The sequence below is a fragment of the Phaethon lepturus genome, unplaced genomic scaffold, assembly GCF_000687285.1.
Source record: "Phaethon lepturus isolate BGI_N335 unplaced genomic scaffold, ASM68728v1 scaffold40390, whole genome shotgun sequence".
Classification (NCBI taxonomy): Eukaryota; Metazoa; Chordata; class Aves; order Phaethontiformes; family Phaethontidae; genus Phaethon; species Phaethon lepturus.
In genome coordinates, this window is record NW_010511899.1 from 58,173 (window position 1) to 72,490 (window position 14,318).

The following is a 14,318-nucleotide window of genomic DNA, read 5'->3' on the forward strand; positions in this document are numbered from 1 at the left end:
AGGACTCCAAAACGTGCTCTTACAAACTACAGTATAACGTTTACTTTGTGCCAACATTCCTTAAGTATTCATGACTGAGGATATGTTATCAAAAGAGACTGTTTCTAATAATTGATTCAACATAGTTCCCATCCCTAATCAATTACCCGTATGCGAAAGGAAATGCAACATTTCCCAAAATACAGTTCACCACTAGTGCATAAGGCTCTTACAAGGCCCTAAACAGTCCCTCTGCAGACATGTGAGCTCCATTCTAGACAAAAGGATTTGCAGTAGCAACTTTTACATGAGTGAAACTGTTACTCCTAAAAAGACAGACAAAAAATTGTCAACACTGAAGTACCTCGATTGGTTCAATCTCACTAGCTGTAGAAGGAGACCTTGATCTTGAATGGAGGTGAGACTTGCTATCTTCATCCCGTGATGGAGTATTAGACAACGTAAAATTCTCAACTGAGTCAATCTAGGAGAACAATTCAAGAAAAAAAAAAACAACAGAAAAAATAAATCAAAGACATTATTAAAAAAGAATTCTCAACTCCTACCAAAATAAGATATGTGAGCAGTAGTATTCCAAAGAGAGATCCGAGAGGATAAAAATTCTGTTTTAAGCAACTTCCTAATTAAAGTAAAAAAGTGCAATGAAAATTATTGAACATGAACACGTCAAGGCTTCTGCTGAGAGGTGAGCACATGCATAAGAGCTGCTAGTTCAGGGGTCTCATAAACACTTGAAGATACTTGTAATTCAGCATTTTTAAAGGGTGAATATTTTCTAAACACTACTGGGTTTTGTCCACTGGTAGTAGAGATTTGTTATGTTTTTGTTATCACTTTGTTAAGTGAATTCCCATATAGTCCATGTAAATCACTGCAAACATATTTAGGAGAAAATAAGGAGAAAAGGCAGAGCAAGCAACATATTTCCTTAGGTTAGTGTTAATTATATTCAGAGAACTAAGTGGGTTTTTGTACCCCATTTAAACTACAAAAACATCCTTACCAGGAATACAGTTTCTTCAGGGGACTATTTTCCTAGTCCTTGATATACAATGAAACTAAGTCCAACACAGAACTATACTGAACAACAAGGCATACAGGTATGACCAGGTATCTTGGATAACAAGTAATCTTTTGTCAGTGCAACCGAAAAAAAAGAATGGAGGATTCTTCCTTGAAAACAAGACATCTCCACATCAAAGTTTTCTATGTAAATTTTCTTTTTTTTTTAAATTAAAGCTAGATGAAGACGCTTTTCTCCATTAATAATAAAACTAAAAGCAGGAGGCCTACAGAAGGCTCCACTGCATGCCTGGCTTTTCTGGAGCAATGCTATCACCAGTCCTCCATTGCTAAGGATTTGGATAGCTTGCACACAAACTAAAATATGCTGCAACATTTACAGAAAGCATTTGAACATTCCAGTGTTTTTTATCTTATTTGCCATTGACATCATACTAAGAATTTGACAAACTTTACTGCTTTTTGGGAATAAAATATATTGCCAAGCCAATCTTATTCATGCATATACAGCCCTGTTCTCCAGAAACTCAGTCATGGTAGTGAACAGGTGCAGTTTCAGTTTTTTTTTTTTAATGTTACTTTTTTTCTTTCCTTTTTTTTTTTTTTAATAGTAGTGAATTAATTTTGATGGCTTCTAGTTTTACCATAGCCTTCAAAAAAAAAATTATCTGGAGGAGAATGCTCATCAGCTTAATCAACTTGGGCATATTAAGATGCCTGCAAGTATTTCTGTAATGAAAATGGGAAATTCTCACACTGGGATACACCTGTTTTCTACACATAGATCATGTGTTTCAAGCATTGAGGCAAAAATTAGCAGTAAAGCAAACGTTTTCTGTTCTGGTTTATCAGAAGGAAATAATAATCGCAAGCTTTATCTGGTATTAGAAACATTGATGCCTTTAAGTAGTAAAGCCCCAGATATATAACATTGTTTCAATTATTTTAATATTTTTTTAATCCAGTCTAAACTTGTGATAACTTGGAGTCCGCTCAAAGACTGTTTAAGCTCAAAAAATTCTACCTTCTTAAAAGTGCTATTAAAAAAATAAGCCCAATGAGTGACTACAGGCGAATATTCCATAGCAAGAAACAGACATTCCTTTTCTTCTGCGAGTTAAACTCAGAGATCTAATCTATCATTTCATAAATGCTTCCAGATACTCCAAAGGTTTTCCCTTTCAAAGTAGCATCTGCATACCAAAGAATTTTCATGATGCCTCTTAAAAAATTTAGTACAAGCATAATATAAATGATGGAACTTTTCTGGAATGTGCTACAAAGCTTTTGTGGTTGAAGACAACTGCGGAACCAGTAACAAATGTATTTTTACTTTGCTTATGAACATAAAAAGCCCACAAAACACACTAAACCTGATCTACCATTACAGAATTTGAAGGGATTTTAACCACCACCTTTACTGCAGGAACAGGGCCTGAAGCTGTATTGCTGCAGTAATCTCCAGGTTGCTTGCTTTAATGAGAAGAAGTAAGTACAAAAGCAGCCTGACTCAACTATGTGCAAACGCTTACATGGACTGTATTAACACCATTGAAATTCGTTTTAAACTAATCCACTGGATTATCAAAAGCACATTTCAATATTTCCTATCAAATTGTAATAGCCTTGTCATCTTCTATAGGACTGTGCTTAGTTGTCTATATGGTGTGACCTGTGTAGGTCTGAGCCAAAGCTAGCCAGTGTATAAACACACCTTGAGGAGAGATGAACTTCTCAACTGGAGCCACAGCCGACAAATCAAGCAGTTACTGTAAGCTCACCTAAGACACTCAGCAGCGTGCTTTGAACCGCATAGGTAAGGTCATTATTAGAGCTGTTGGGCATCACTGCACGTTTGTTGAATATTCAATACAAATGCTCTGCATGCCTTCCTATTCCTATCATCATATGTGTATAAAAAACCAAAAGCAGCAGTATGCGTTTAAAATCGACATAGCATACCTGGTACCAAGTCAGCCTGACAAAGCTTTGATAACACCATGTTTAAAAATCCACGTTGATTTCTGAAACACCATAGAGCTTTCCAGCTTAACAGATTACAACACATCCAACTTTGTTATCCTTGTATGAATTTTTCCTGTCCCACTTGATGGTCCAATTTACTCAATTCCCCACTTCCAATTTATTTATATTTGTACTGCGATATTTTCTATCATTTGCTATGACATGCCTCCCAAATACCAAACTTCTGCCTTCTATAGGCAATCCCATAAATCAATACAAGCCCTCTGCCAAGGGCAAGGAAACGAACGGGCTCTCATTTGACATTTGCTCGTCTTCCCAACCTCCATCTACCTGATCAGCTTTCACAAAGAACTTCCATATTGAAATCAGAAAGTACCCAAAGCATCTTCTCCAGTTACTGTGACATTCTGCTCATCGGATTACCAAATTAAATACTCCGAAAGCGTTTAGCCCACAGCTGTAGAACAACAAAAAGCACAGCAGCAGCAGCAAACAGTAGCAGCAGCACAAGACATGCAGTGAAGTAAATACACAACCCATACATGAAACAAAGGCATGTACACAACAGGCAAAAAATAAAGGGCCACATAGAGTAGGACAGCCTCTTACACGTCTGCCTTTGTTAGCTGGAATACAGGAAGGAGAGCGCTTTAACAAAGAAAGGAGGAGAATATGTTACAAAACCAAACAGTGACACATACATTAGCTCAGCATTCCTCACTCTATATCTCCAGAGGTAGTGTTTAGACACACATAAACATGCTCATTTTTACAAGTATTTTGAAAACAAGTTCTTCCAGGGCTACAAGAGGGAAGAAACATTAAAAAAAAAAAGTAACAGTTATTTTGAAGTCTGTAGTTTTACACTGGACAATAGCAGTGAAACTGCAGACTACGTTACACTAATAACTTGCAGTTAGCATCTCTGTACTTTGAACAAGATGAATAAAGCAATGTTTTGGATTGCAATATGACCAATTTAAAGTATATTTAAGAACCAGAATTATTCTAAACTCAATTACGAATGTGCAGGCCAAGTCAGGGCTCTCACCACACACTACTGCGGCTTACTCTGATAACGAGAATTCAGAACACGATTTATTCTGTGGTTATTTACAAAGTTCCGATTTGTCTAGTCTAACCAAAGCCTGCGGGGACTGCATGTGAGGACAGATTGCAGAGGGATATAAGAAATCTATTTGTAATTTGTAATGTCTTGATAACAGGGGAAAAATAATATTTTCTAGCAAGTGGGGGAAATAATTTTGTCACGGGAAAATTTTATTGTTAAAAAATAATCACAAAATCATCTTTAAATAAAACAAGTAGACTGCTTCTAGTAGCTAGTGAGATACACAAAGATCCACCTGGCAAAAACCCAAGACGCAACACTTCCATTATCAGACATTTCTAGTGAACACAGGAGACTTAACACCTAGACGACGTTAGTAAGAGACAGCCTGCAACATACAGGAGAAACAGCGGCAAAGATTTAGAAATTAGTATATTAATCACTGGGGGTGACTCCCCTCGCCATCAAAATCAGAAACAGCAAAACCCGTTCCTACTCTCCTTTGCACCCTCCCATGTGCACAGGAGATGCAAGGATCATTTCTGAATGCATAGGCTTTCGCAGGTATGAGGATTTAGGCACCAGTTCTGCCGACCTGGCTAAATATCTATCTTCGGTTTTGAGGAGGGATAGCTGGAACCAACAGTGACCGCTACTCGTCTAAATAGTGAACTACTACTTTTCTTGCTCAGCATCTGCAGGCTACAGAGGCAGCGGGACATCCATTTTTACTTCTCTCCAGAAGAAATTGCAAAGCTACCATTTTCCTCATTGAAACAATTAACTCCAGTTAATGTTACAATAAACAATTATGTTATTTGGATGGCAGACACACAAGACATACCCACCCTAGTAAACTCCAAACGTAGTCAGTGGGCTAAACTCAGTGTTGCTTACACATCTATATGTTAAATAGACTCCAGAGATCTTGCAAAGAGTGCTATCTGGCTGCAACTGCTATTATTTTACACTTTCTCTGTCATTCCATTCTGAAGCACAGAAGTTGGAGAAACAATACAGGCCATTAGTAATACTTACTTCGGGTTCTTGATTACAGGAGAGACTTTCCTGAAACACATGCAATTCTGCTGCACTGCATTAAGTCTGACCTGAGGACTTCTAATTTTTCCTTGGTCTTAATAAAAAGAACCCACACATGTCTCATTTTTGACTAAGCACAGATTAATTCTTCTTGAAATGCTGCAAGAAACACCGCCCTTCAAGGTAACTACTGTCAAAAAGAGACATTGGAAAGGGAATGGAGGTCACATGCAGTGGGGAGAGGTTTTTTTCAATACCCTTTAATTTAAGTCTGCCTAATACATTGATATTGAACCAACTCAATGAGCTAAACCATAAATAACCATTTTGATAATTCAGAGGCCATATATTATGAATCCCACTATGAATGAATCCATTAACTTTCCAATAAATGAAAGATGCAGAACTGACTTTAAACACAACTTAATTATACCACATTTCACCTACTAACACAGACATTAGCTTTACTTCTTTTTCTAATGATGATGGGTAACTCAACAAGTCTTGTATCTGTCTGCAAGGTACTCTTCCTATCTTTGAACAGTCAATTCTCTTCTTTTACTGCTTTTCCAGAGAGAAAGAAATCTGCCCCAGTGTTAGAGACATTAGCCCCTGGCCAGTCCAGTCCAGCAATGTACTCTTGCCTTACGCATTTGAGGGAAAAACGACTCCTGTGTGACTCAGATTGAAGATGTAACAAGTAAGTTTGATTCTGCGTGTATTACGTCATTCCCATGCAACAACATACACATTAATAACTGGAGTTTTACCAAAGACTAAAAGATGGGTATCTGAAAAGATTTGATCTGGGTGGACCAATCAAGAAGAATGTCTTGAAGGGTATATGGCAACAGTTGAAAATTACTCACTTGCACAGATGAAAAAAACAAAGTGATTTTGTCAAAATGCTTGTGAAAAAAATATGCTGCCAATAAATACAGAATGAAGCAGTGGTGTTCTCCAAAACTAACTAGATAGCAAATGGAAAAACCTTCTTGTCCTAAGCTTCCCCTTGCAAAACAGAACATTATCAGCTACTCTGCCACATATGAACTTTATGTCTTTTTTAACAGCGTTTAGGAGAGAGTATTAGATATTTTTAAAGGTAACTTTCTATGAAAGAACCTGCTGATACAAATTAAGTGTTCCTCATACTCAGGCAACATAAAAAACATTTCTTTAATCCAGGTAAAGGATATAAGTATTAACTTATTGTAGATTTAACATGACAGAAAAATATACTCTCTTTTTTTTTTTTTATCCCAACAGTATCAGCAAGACTTTCTATATGCTGTCCAAAAGTGCAGACAAATACCTTCTTCTGTGATACCACAAATGCACCTTCACATTTTGTCTAAGGTTGATACTTGATTTACAGAAAAAAAGCATCTGGAAAAGTGTTATTTCAGAGTTTGTGAAACGAAATGCAACCAGTAGAATAGGCCCTTATACTCTGCCCTCTTTGTTACAGCCTTCACAGCAGACATTTCTAGAATAAAATGAATTACATCGCATTTTAATGCAAATAGAATTATATTATTTAAAATACATATGTATAACTAGGTGTGTATGTGTATACACATATATACAAGCACACACAGACGTTCACACACAACATAGCTACAGAATTGGAATGGATGGTTCTCTACCATGGATGCATAGTATATACTTTTATTTTAAAAAGCTGATTATTATTTACTTTTATGTGCCTACTACTTCAGTCTAAAAGAAATATAATGCAGTCAATTTTCAGCTTTTAATTCAATTCCCTTAGTATGCAATTGGTAGGATAAATATTTGAACACTGTCCTGATTAAAAACTAGCATCTCAAATGGCAATAAAAAGTAGTAAATTACTTCAGTTGTAATAAAAATTACTTCTTATATAGGCTAAAAAAAGAGACTATATTTTATTTGAGCTAACAGAAATTAACTGTATGCAAGGAAAACAAGAAAACATTTGGAAACAACTAATGATAAAGTAATACTATGAAGCAATAGAACTAAATGAAATAAACGTGCCAATGATTTTGGAACTATTTTCCACAGGCCATATCAGTAGACAAGGCCCAAAAGCAGCTTCTCCCCAATAGAAAAACTGTTTGCAATTAAGAATTCTTCACCCACACCTAAAGAAAAACATTTACTTGAAAATTGAACATCTATCTGCATAAATAGGTGTAAGTATGCTCTTATAGAAACACTCTGTTTTCCACTGCACTTGCAGGTTTTTTTAAGTTGACTGCATTAATGTTTGAATATTCCAAATCAATCAACTGATCTCTGTTATTGAGGGATTTGATGGTTTGAAAGTCAAAGACTTACGTCATCCATAAAATCAATCAATGAGGATGAAGAGGAGGAAAAGGAATCCTAGTTTAATGAAAACAGCAGTAAAAAAACAGAGAGAGAGAGAGAGAGAGAGAGAGAGAGAGAGATGGAAAGATGGATGAAGAAAACTGTTCAGTATAAATAAAAGTGCAAAAATAAAGAACCATAAATAACTAAGTGCCAATAACCTCAGTAAGTTTTCATTAATTGCCTTTCACAGACAATTAATCAATAAACTACCCGTATAAAACACAATGTTTTTCCAGCATTCAATCAATAAAATAATATTCCTACACTCAACAGGATTAAAAAAAAAAATAATAAAAAATGGTATTAACTATGATGACTTCAAGAGAGAACAATGAATTAATGAATACACAATGAAAAGAAAGTAAATTTTCGAGCATCAATAACATCAGGGATTATGCTCCTTAATAGCTAAATGTGATGATCTTGTACATCTATCAGGAAAAAAAACAGGGGCAAATTTTAGACCAATGTGTAACTGTACAGGTGGTGCCTTGTCCCCTCTGAATTCAGTTTGACCAGTATTTTACCCCAGCTGTTCTTTTAAAAGAAAAATGGTGCAGTGCTTACTGTTTATTAAAATAAGAAGATGGGAAAAGTATAGTATCATTTCAATTTTTTTATTCCAGGTTTTCTACCTAAACGGGTCTTTTGTCTAAAAGTGACAAAGGAATTAAACAGATTTATTTTTTAAGTATATAGGATCTGTGGAGAGCAGATCAACAGTAATTATCGGGATTTTACAGATCTGTGTAAAACGAACAGAAGATAAAAACAACCTAAATATACAGTACCAATACTGTATTCATGGAATATATTCAAGGATTGTTTACATATTTTCTTTTATTTTTCCAAACCAGGATCCACATTACTTAGCATTCTTCTGAATACAAAGACAGGCCTTTTGAACAACTATGCTTTTCATATTCACTGCAAACTCAGGAAAATTTCTGCATGCAAGATTTGAGAGAGAATTCACTATGATTAGTAGTGTTCAAGAGAAGACAGCCAGCACTGTAGCTGACAAACAATTCTCACATATTATTATACACAAATATAAATGGGGCAATATGATTAAAATACCGTAGCAAACTCTCAGCAAATATGCATAAAACCTGCACGTAACAGCAGTAGTCCCACTGATTAACAGAGAGTTAGAAAGGCTATAAACTTACTTCAAATTGATCCAGAGCAGAGGTAGGCGCATTCAAAAATGCCAAGAAAGAATTCTGTGAGTCTTGGTGCTTTACACCTAGAAAACAGCAGCAGGTTTTTAAGCTACAGAAAAATGACCCTTCCATGGAGGACCTTTGCCTTGCTGAATCAGGGTTTGAGTATCCACCTGAACAACCTACATTTTTTTAAATGACTTGTCACATTTGGTCTGTTTTCCAGAGTGTAAGATTTTTTTTAATGGACATACACCCACTAAGCAAGCAGCATACGTTTAATTAACCTTTTCCAAGCTAGGATGTCTCGTGTGAATTCAACATGAAAACATACTGTCTGTACGTGTCTATTATGCAGAAGACACAGGTTTCTAAGGTGCTTATGTCCATTTGCAACATGCACTGCATGACATACTGGCACACACACTAACACAGCAGGCGTCATCCTGGCTCCAGCCACACGCTGGAGAGCCTACCATGACCAGACAGCTTTATCAACAGTGAGGTTCCACAAAAATGTACAGAACAGGCTTTCTGGGGAACACGCAGCATTTCCAAATAATATGGGTTCCCTGACCCATGCTCTATGCCTGTCTGCCACCTCTCACTTTTGAATGTCTAGGAATAATACAATCCTGGGTAAAGCTTCAAATGTCTCTGTCACACTACACCATTTACATAGTTTTCAGCCAGTAAGCAGAGCAGGAACGCTGCATCCTTTGGAGCTGCAGAGGCTGGCATATCTTGACTGTAATTTTAACATGCTTTAATTCATATATTATTATTTTTTTCTTCTTCTGCTTTTCTTTGGGGCATAATTCAAGTTGCCATGTGGGTGTTTATAAACCACAGATGTGTACAAACTCTAGCTTCCTGAACACTGTAAATACATTATGTATATATATACTCATTATGACCAGAGCCTGCAGGACTGTGTGCCTCTCAAAAGACCGCTGCTGTCGAAGGTCACTTATTTATTTTTAAAAAATGTCAGTGTCTTGCTCTAACTGGCCATATCACCCTGTCTTCTCTAAATGTAACCCACAGTGAGTGAAGAAGTTACAAAGAATCCTTTCCTCATTAAAATAGAAATACTTTGAAACCCCAGTAAAATACCAAAAACAATTCTCAAATTACCTGCTACTTTTACAGAATCATTTTTAGTAATCTTTTTCCCCACCCTTCTAAGTTTCTGGAATACGTTTATAAAGAGCAAAGGATTCAAGTGCTAACCTAAGTAACCCCTTCCTAGAAATCAGTTTCCAAACACAAGTAGTTACTCTACCACTGTACATTGACTACATTGGAATCCTCTATACAGTTCATGATTCAAACATTAATATATTTCTTCTCTTAAGAGAAAACCAAGTCCAAAAATGATAAGGATTTTGAACTAAGGTGTATTTCTATCAAAATATTTGAATAGTTGCAGTAGAATCTTATTCACTTACTTCTGGCAACAAGCATAACTAACTTTTCCTTGAATATTACATTTTCTTTCTTTTTTTTTAAGAAAAAAGTAAATGTTTCTCTCTATTTTCACAAAAACAATAAGGTTTTAAAGACTGGAAAAAATACAGGGTAAAATATTAATTATAAACTCTTAACACATTGTTTAACACACAGGAATATTTCAGAAGTCAAGTAACCATGCATAATATTTAAGACAGTTCAAGAATCTATAAAGGAAAGCTAAATATGACAAAGCATTATTGTCTCCAGGGAGATGCTATCAAGAGTTCCTCTCCAGGCACTTGGAAGAAGCATAATCCTGGTATCACTGCTAAGCATCAAGATGAACAAGTATTAGTTCCCTAAGTCTTATGTACTAATTGGCACCAGTCATTTTTTAATGTTCTGTAATGGGTTTGTATTATGTTTACCAGTCAGCCAGCACTTGGAGGCCTATATATAGGAGATGAATGTTAACTACAATACATTGTTGATTGACATGCCATTAGGTTGCAAAGGCCGAACAATATTTGACATCCCTATGCATCAATTGTGCCAGGGTTTTGAAGCTCTGGAGTTCAAACAGTTCCCTACAGAAAATTAGGTAATTCCATTTGGCCTGAGAAATCACTTCTTCCCATGTGACTCATAAGATACAAATATTAGAGCTACTACGGGAACTGCAAAGAATCAACCAAATCATTAATCATCTCTTAATGAAAATTTTTTCATTTCAGGATTACCAAAAAGTCTCTTCTCCCAGCTACAATGTGAAATACTGTTAGACAGATACACTAGAAATCCCAGAACAGCAAAGCAAACATGACCACGCTGCTCACTACATGGTTACAAAGCCAATCAACAGAGTCATCCCAGAAACAAAAGAATCCTATGAATGCCTCTGCAGTTTACTCTCTGGGTAGACAGGCCCAAAACATTCATAGATTAAGAACACTATGATCAGTATTGAAGTCTAAACACCTTCACCGATCACAAAGGGGAAAAAAACTACAAATATATCTATACTTCTAAACAGCTTTCTGGCAGTAAATCACCATACACATGCCAAATAAAAATAATGCAATTCCAACTCAAATAATACCTTACTGGTTCAAGTGTATCAACAAAACTGAAGCGCATTACAAGTACATATTAGAAGTGCAAACGCAGCTGCTGTGGGTACATCTTAACATGCAATTGTCGTCCTTACATTTTGTATACCAAAGTCTGTTGGTATCATATTTCAGTTGCAAAATGACAATTGGTAAGATGTACCCACTAATGTGAAACATGTTATTTACTTGGACATCAGTTGCCATACCCTTTTCTGATCTGAGCTCTTCTGTCTCCTTTTTCAACCTTTCAATATCTGTCAACAGTTCCATGTTCTTCTTCTCAGACTCTTGCAATTTACTTCAAAAGAATACAAACAAAACACTTATATAAATACTGAGAACCCATGATACAGGTCACTTTTTTTGTTGTCTATCTTTGCATGCTATTTAAAAATTAATGCCCAGCAAGCTTCATGATGTCATCAAATGCCAGAATGAATTCAGAAATCTACTGGGACCTGTTTAGTAAGGCATCTTAAAAAAAACAAAACCAAGCAACTAATTGCCCATTTACTCATTAAACAGGCTCATGTTTGTAATTTATGAGCCATTGTGCAAGCCTGTATCCTGCGAATGAGAAAAAAAAACCATGTGTTTTTATGCTTAAAAATTGGGGTGTTTTAATTTGTTAATTTACAGTGCCTTTGACATTAGTAGGTTATGTTGAACTATTTTTCTTCTCAGATACTTTACAGTTAGTTGTTTCAGCGCTTTCCAATTCACAGCTGATAGGTAACACTACTATGCATTTCTACCACACTTCTCATCCTCGCCTATGAAAGCACTGGTTCTCCTGTTCTTAGAAGATCTACAATGCTGCCTATCATCATATTACCTGGCCTGAAAAACACCCAAGTCAGGTGCACAAGGTATCGCCACTTTACAGATAACATACTTGAATCACAGCTCTGTCCAACTCTTCGATAACCACATCTTATTACTGTGCAAATCAGTATGCAATAATTGACTTTTGTCAGCCAACCCAATGCAGCTATCAATGGAATGGAAAAGACTATGTTCTAAGACACAAAATCAAACTCTGCTTGCATTTGAACTTGTTATCAAAACTAGGAAATACTATATTATTAAAGAGAAAGTGTCTCTACTGAAAGCCTTCAAGATTTCAAATTTTCAGAGTAAATGTTCAGCTGCTTATACAATGAAGAGAGATGGTCTTTTTTTTCACGTGAATGTAAGAAACTGGCATATCATTCATTAGCAAGGTTTGACAGACAAGATAGTTAAAATCATGATTTGATGACACTCCCTAGGAGATATCAAAGTAAATTTCCATGAGAACAATTGAGTCTTACCACTCTGTAGAGATACAGGAAGCTTTGACTTTATTCAACTCATCTTGAATAGCCTGTTTGGCTCGGATTTCAGCATCAAGAGCAGACTGTAGCTCCAACCTTGCAGACATATCCAGTTTTGCAAAGCGGCGCATCTTCCACGGCATGTCCTAGGTTAAGAATAAAAAAAAAAGGGAGAAGAGTAAGAGGAAAGGAAGCTGAAAATGAGGAATGTATTACAACAATTACGTTTCTCAGTCTTTTATGTTGTTAATGTAAGCGTTCATTAATTCCAAAGTAATGTAAAATTAAAAAAAATTAAAGAGTATTGTTGTTAGTATTATTATTTTAAAACTGAAGTACTAAGAAGGCAAAATGAATGTCTTATGCTGTCACGATGTCAAAAGCAAAGAAATTTTTTGAATTCTAGTTTTGATATGCCTCAATTCAAATGACAGCTACAAAGGACATTCACATTTCATGACTGAAAGATTTTTACAGGACTGACCCAAAGTATAGATTACCTTCAACAAATTCATATATGATTACGAAGTAGCTACTGAACAATACCAAAGATAAAATCACATTATAAAGATATTGGTGTTTAATTAATTGATAAACAATAAATTCAATAAATTCAACAATAAATTCAATTATTCAGAAGGGAAGCTCTAGGTAAGTTTAACTTTTGACTAACACAGACTCTCAGACCTGTTATTACTGCAGCTGAAACTGTCAAAGCAGTGTTTTTTCAAACCAAAAAACATCTGACATATGGAAGTAGAGTCTTACTGTAGCTCTTGCACCCAAACTGGAGTTCCTCAGGGCCTCTAGTTCTTCTGTCATTTTAGAAGCCAAGGCTTGAAGATACCCTCGAGCATCTTTTTCATCACTTACCCTAAACAATTACATGAGAAGAAAAAGGTGTTTTAACCAAAGAATCTAAAGAAAAAAAAGTCCCCTCAACAAAATAGCAATCAGAAACAGAAAAAAAGCAGAATACAAAACAAAAATAAAACATAACGAAACAAACAAACAAAACAGAAAACCACACTGAACTAAGCCTTTGCTGCTTTGCAGAGTTCCATTAAACAATATGCATCACTAAGACAAGGAATAAAGATTGAAGAATTACATATCTAAGTAATATATGTCTCCATATAAATGTCAGCTACCTGAAATTGAGGCTGTAGGAAAGAAACCTTTCAGGATTCTACCTATTTTTAGGGAGTAAATTAATACAGAATTTAAAACCAATAATTAACAATTCAACTATCCACATAATACTGGAACTAGTGGTTGACTTTTCTGTATCAATTGTCTATGAGAACTAGTAGTTAGAATCAAACAGTGATCTTATTTCAAGAAATACTAATTAAATAGGGAGAGTCTAATTCTAATGTTATTGAACAGCATAAGCCAGAAGAGGCACTCTCATCCCCCAAGCTTTCTTGCTATCAAGACATGTTTTCTGGGTGTAAAGACATCAAGAAGGAGACATGTCTGTTTTTTCAGATTCTTTGATCATCAGTTACAAAGAAAAAAAAACCAAACAAAAAACAACTTTCTGTGATTAATCACAGCAGAAGGTTCTTGCTTCACTTGGCCTTGGCCTCAGGTATTAACATAGAAAAGAAAGGTGCTAAAAAATTACCTCACTGAAACTAAGTAGCTTACGAAAAACCGAAAACAAACAGAAAAAACAAACAAACCTCCCTCCCCCCAACACCATCATTTCCTTTCACTTTGCATGCCTGGCTCTGAACATACTCCCACTCAGGTTGATCTGCTGGAGGGTGGGAGGGCTCTG

General features: G+C 35.8%; 1 protein-coding gene across 1 annotated transcript in view; it reads right to left on the bottom strand.

Moving 5' to 3' along the window:
* Window positions 1-13,406, bottom strand: part of LOC104619382 (serine/threonine-protein kinase MRCK alpha-like) — a gene marked incomplete at its 5' end in the record, with an annotated part of 43,935 nt that extends 30,529 nt beyond the window's left edge. Inside the window, 7 exons of the mRNA XM_010285253.1 lie at window positions 344-463; window positions 3,619-3,657; window positions 7,448-7,495; window positions 8,656-8,732; window positions 11,423-11,514; window positions 12,530-12,678; window positions 13,301-13,406. Coding sequence (XP_010283555.1) covers window positions 344-463; window positions 3,619-3,657; window positions 7,448-7,495; window positions 8,656-8,732; window positions 11,423-11,514; window positions 12,530-12,678; window positions 13,301-13,406 — 631 coding nt within the window. The remainder of the gene's footprint in view (window positions 1-343; window positions 464-3,618; window positions 3,658-7,447; window positions 7,496-8,655; window positions 8,733-11,422; window positions 11,515-12,529; window positions 12,679-13,300) is intronic.
* Between the last annotated feature and the right edge of the window lie 912 nt (window positions 13,407-14,318).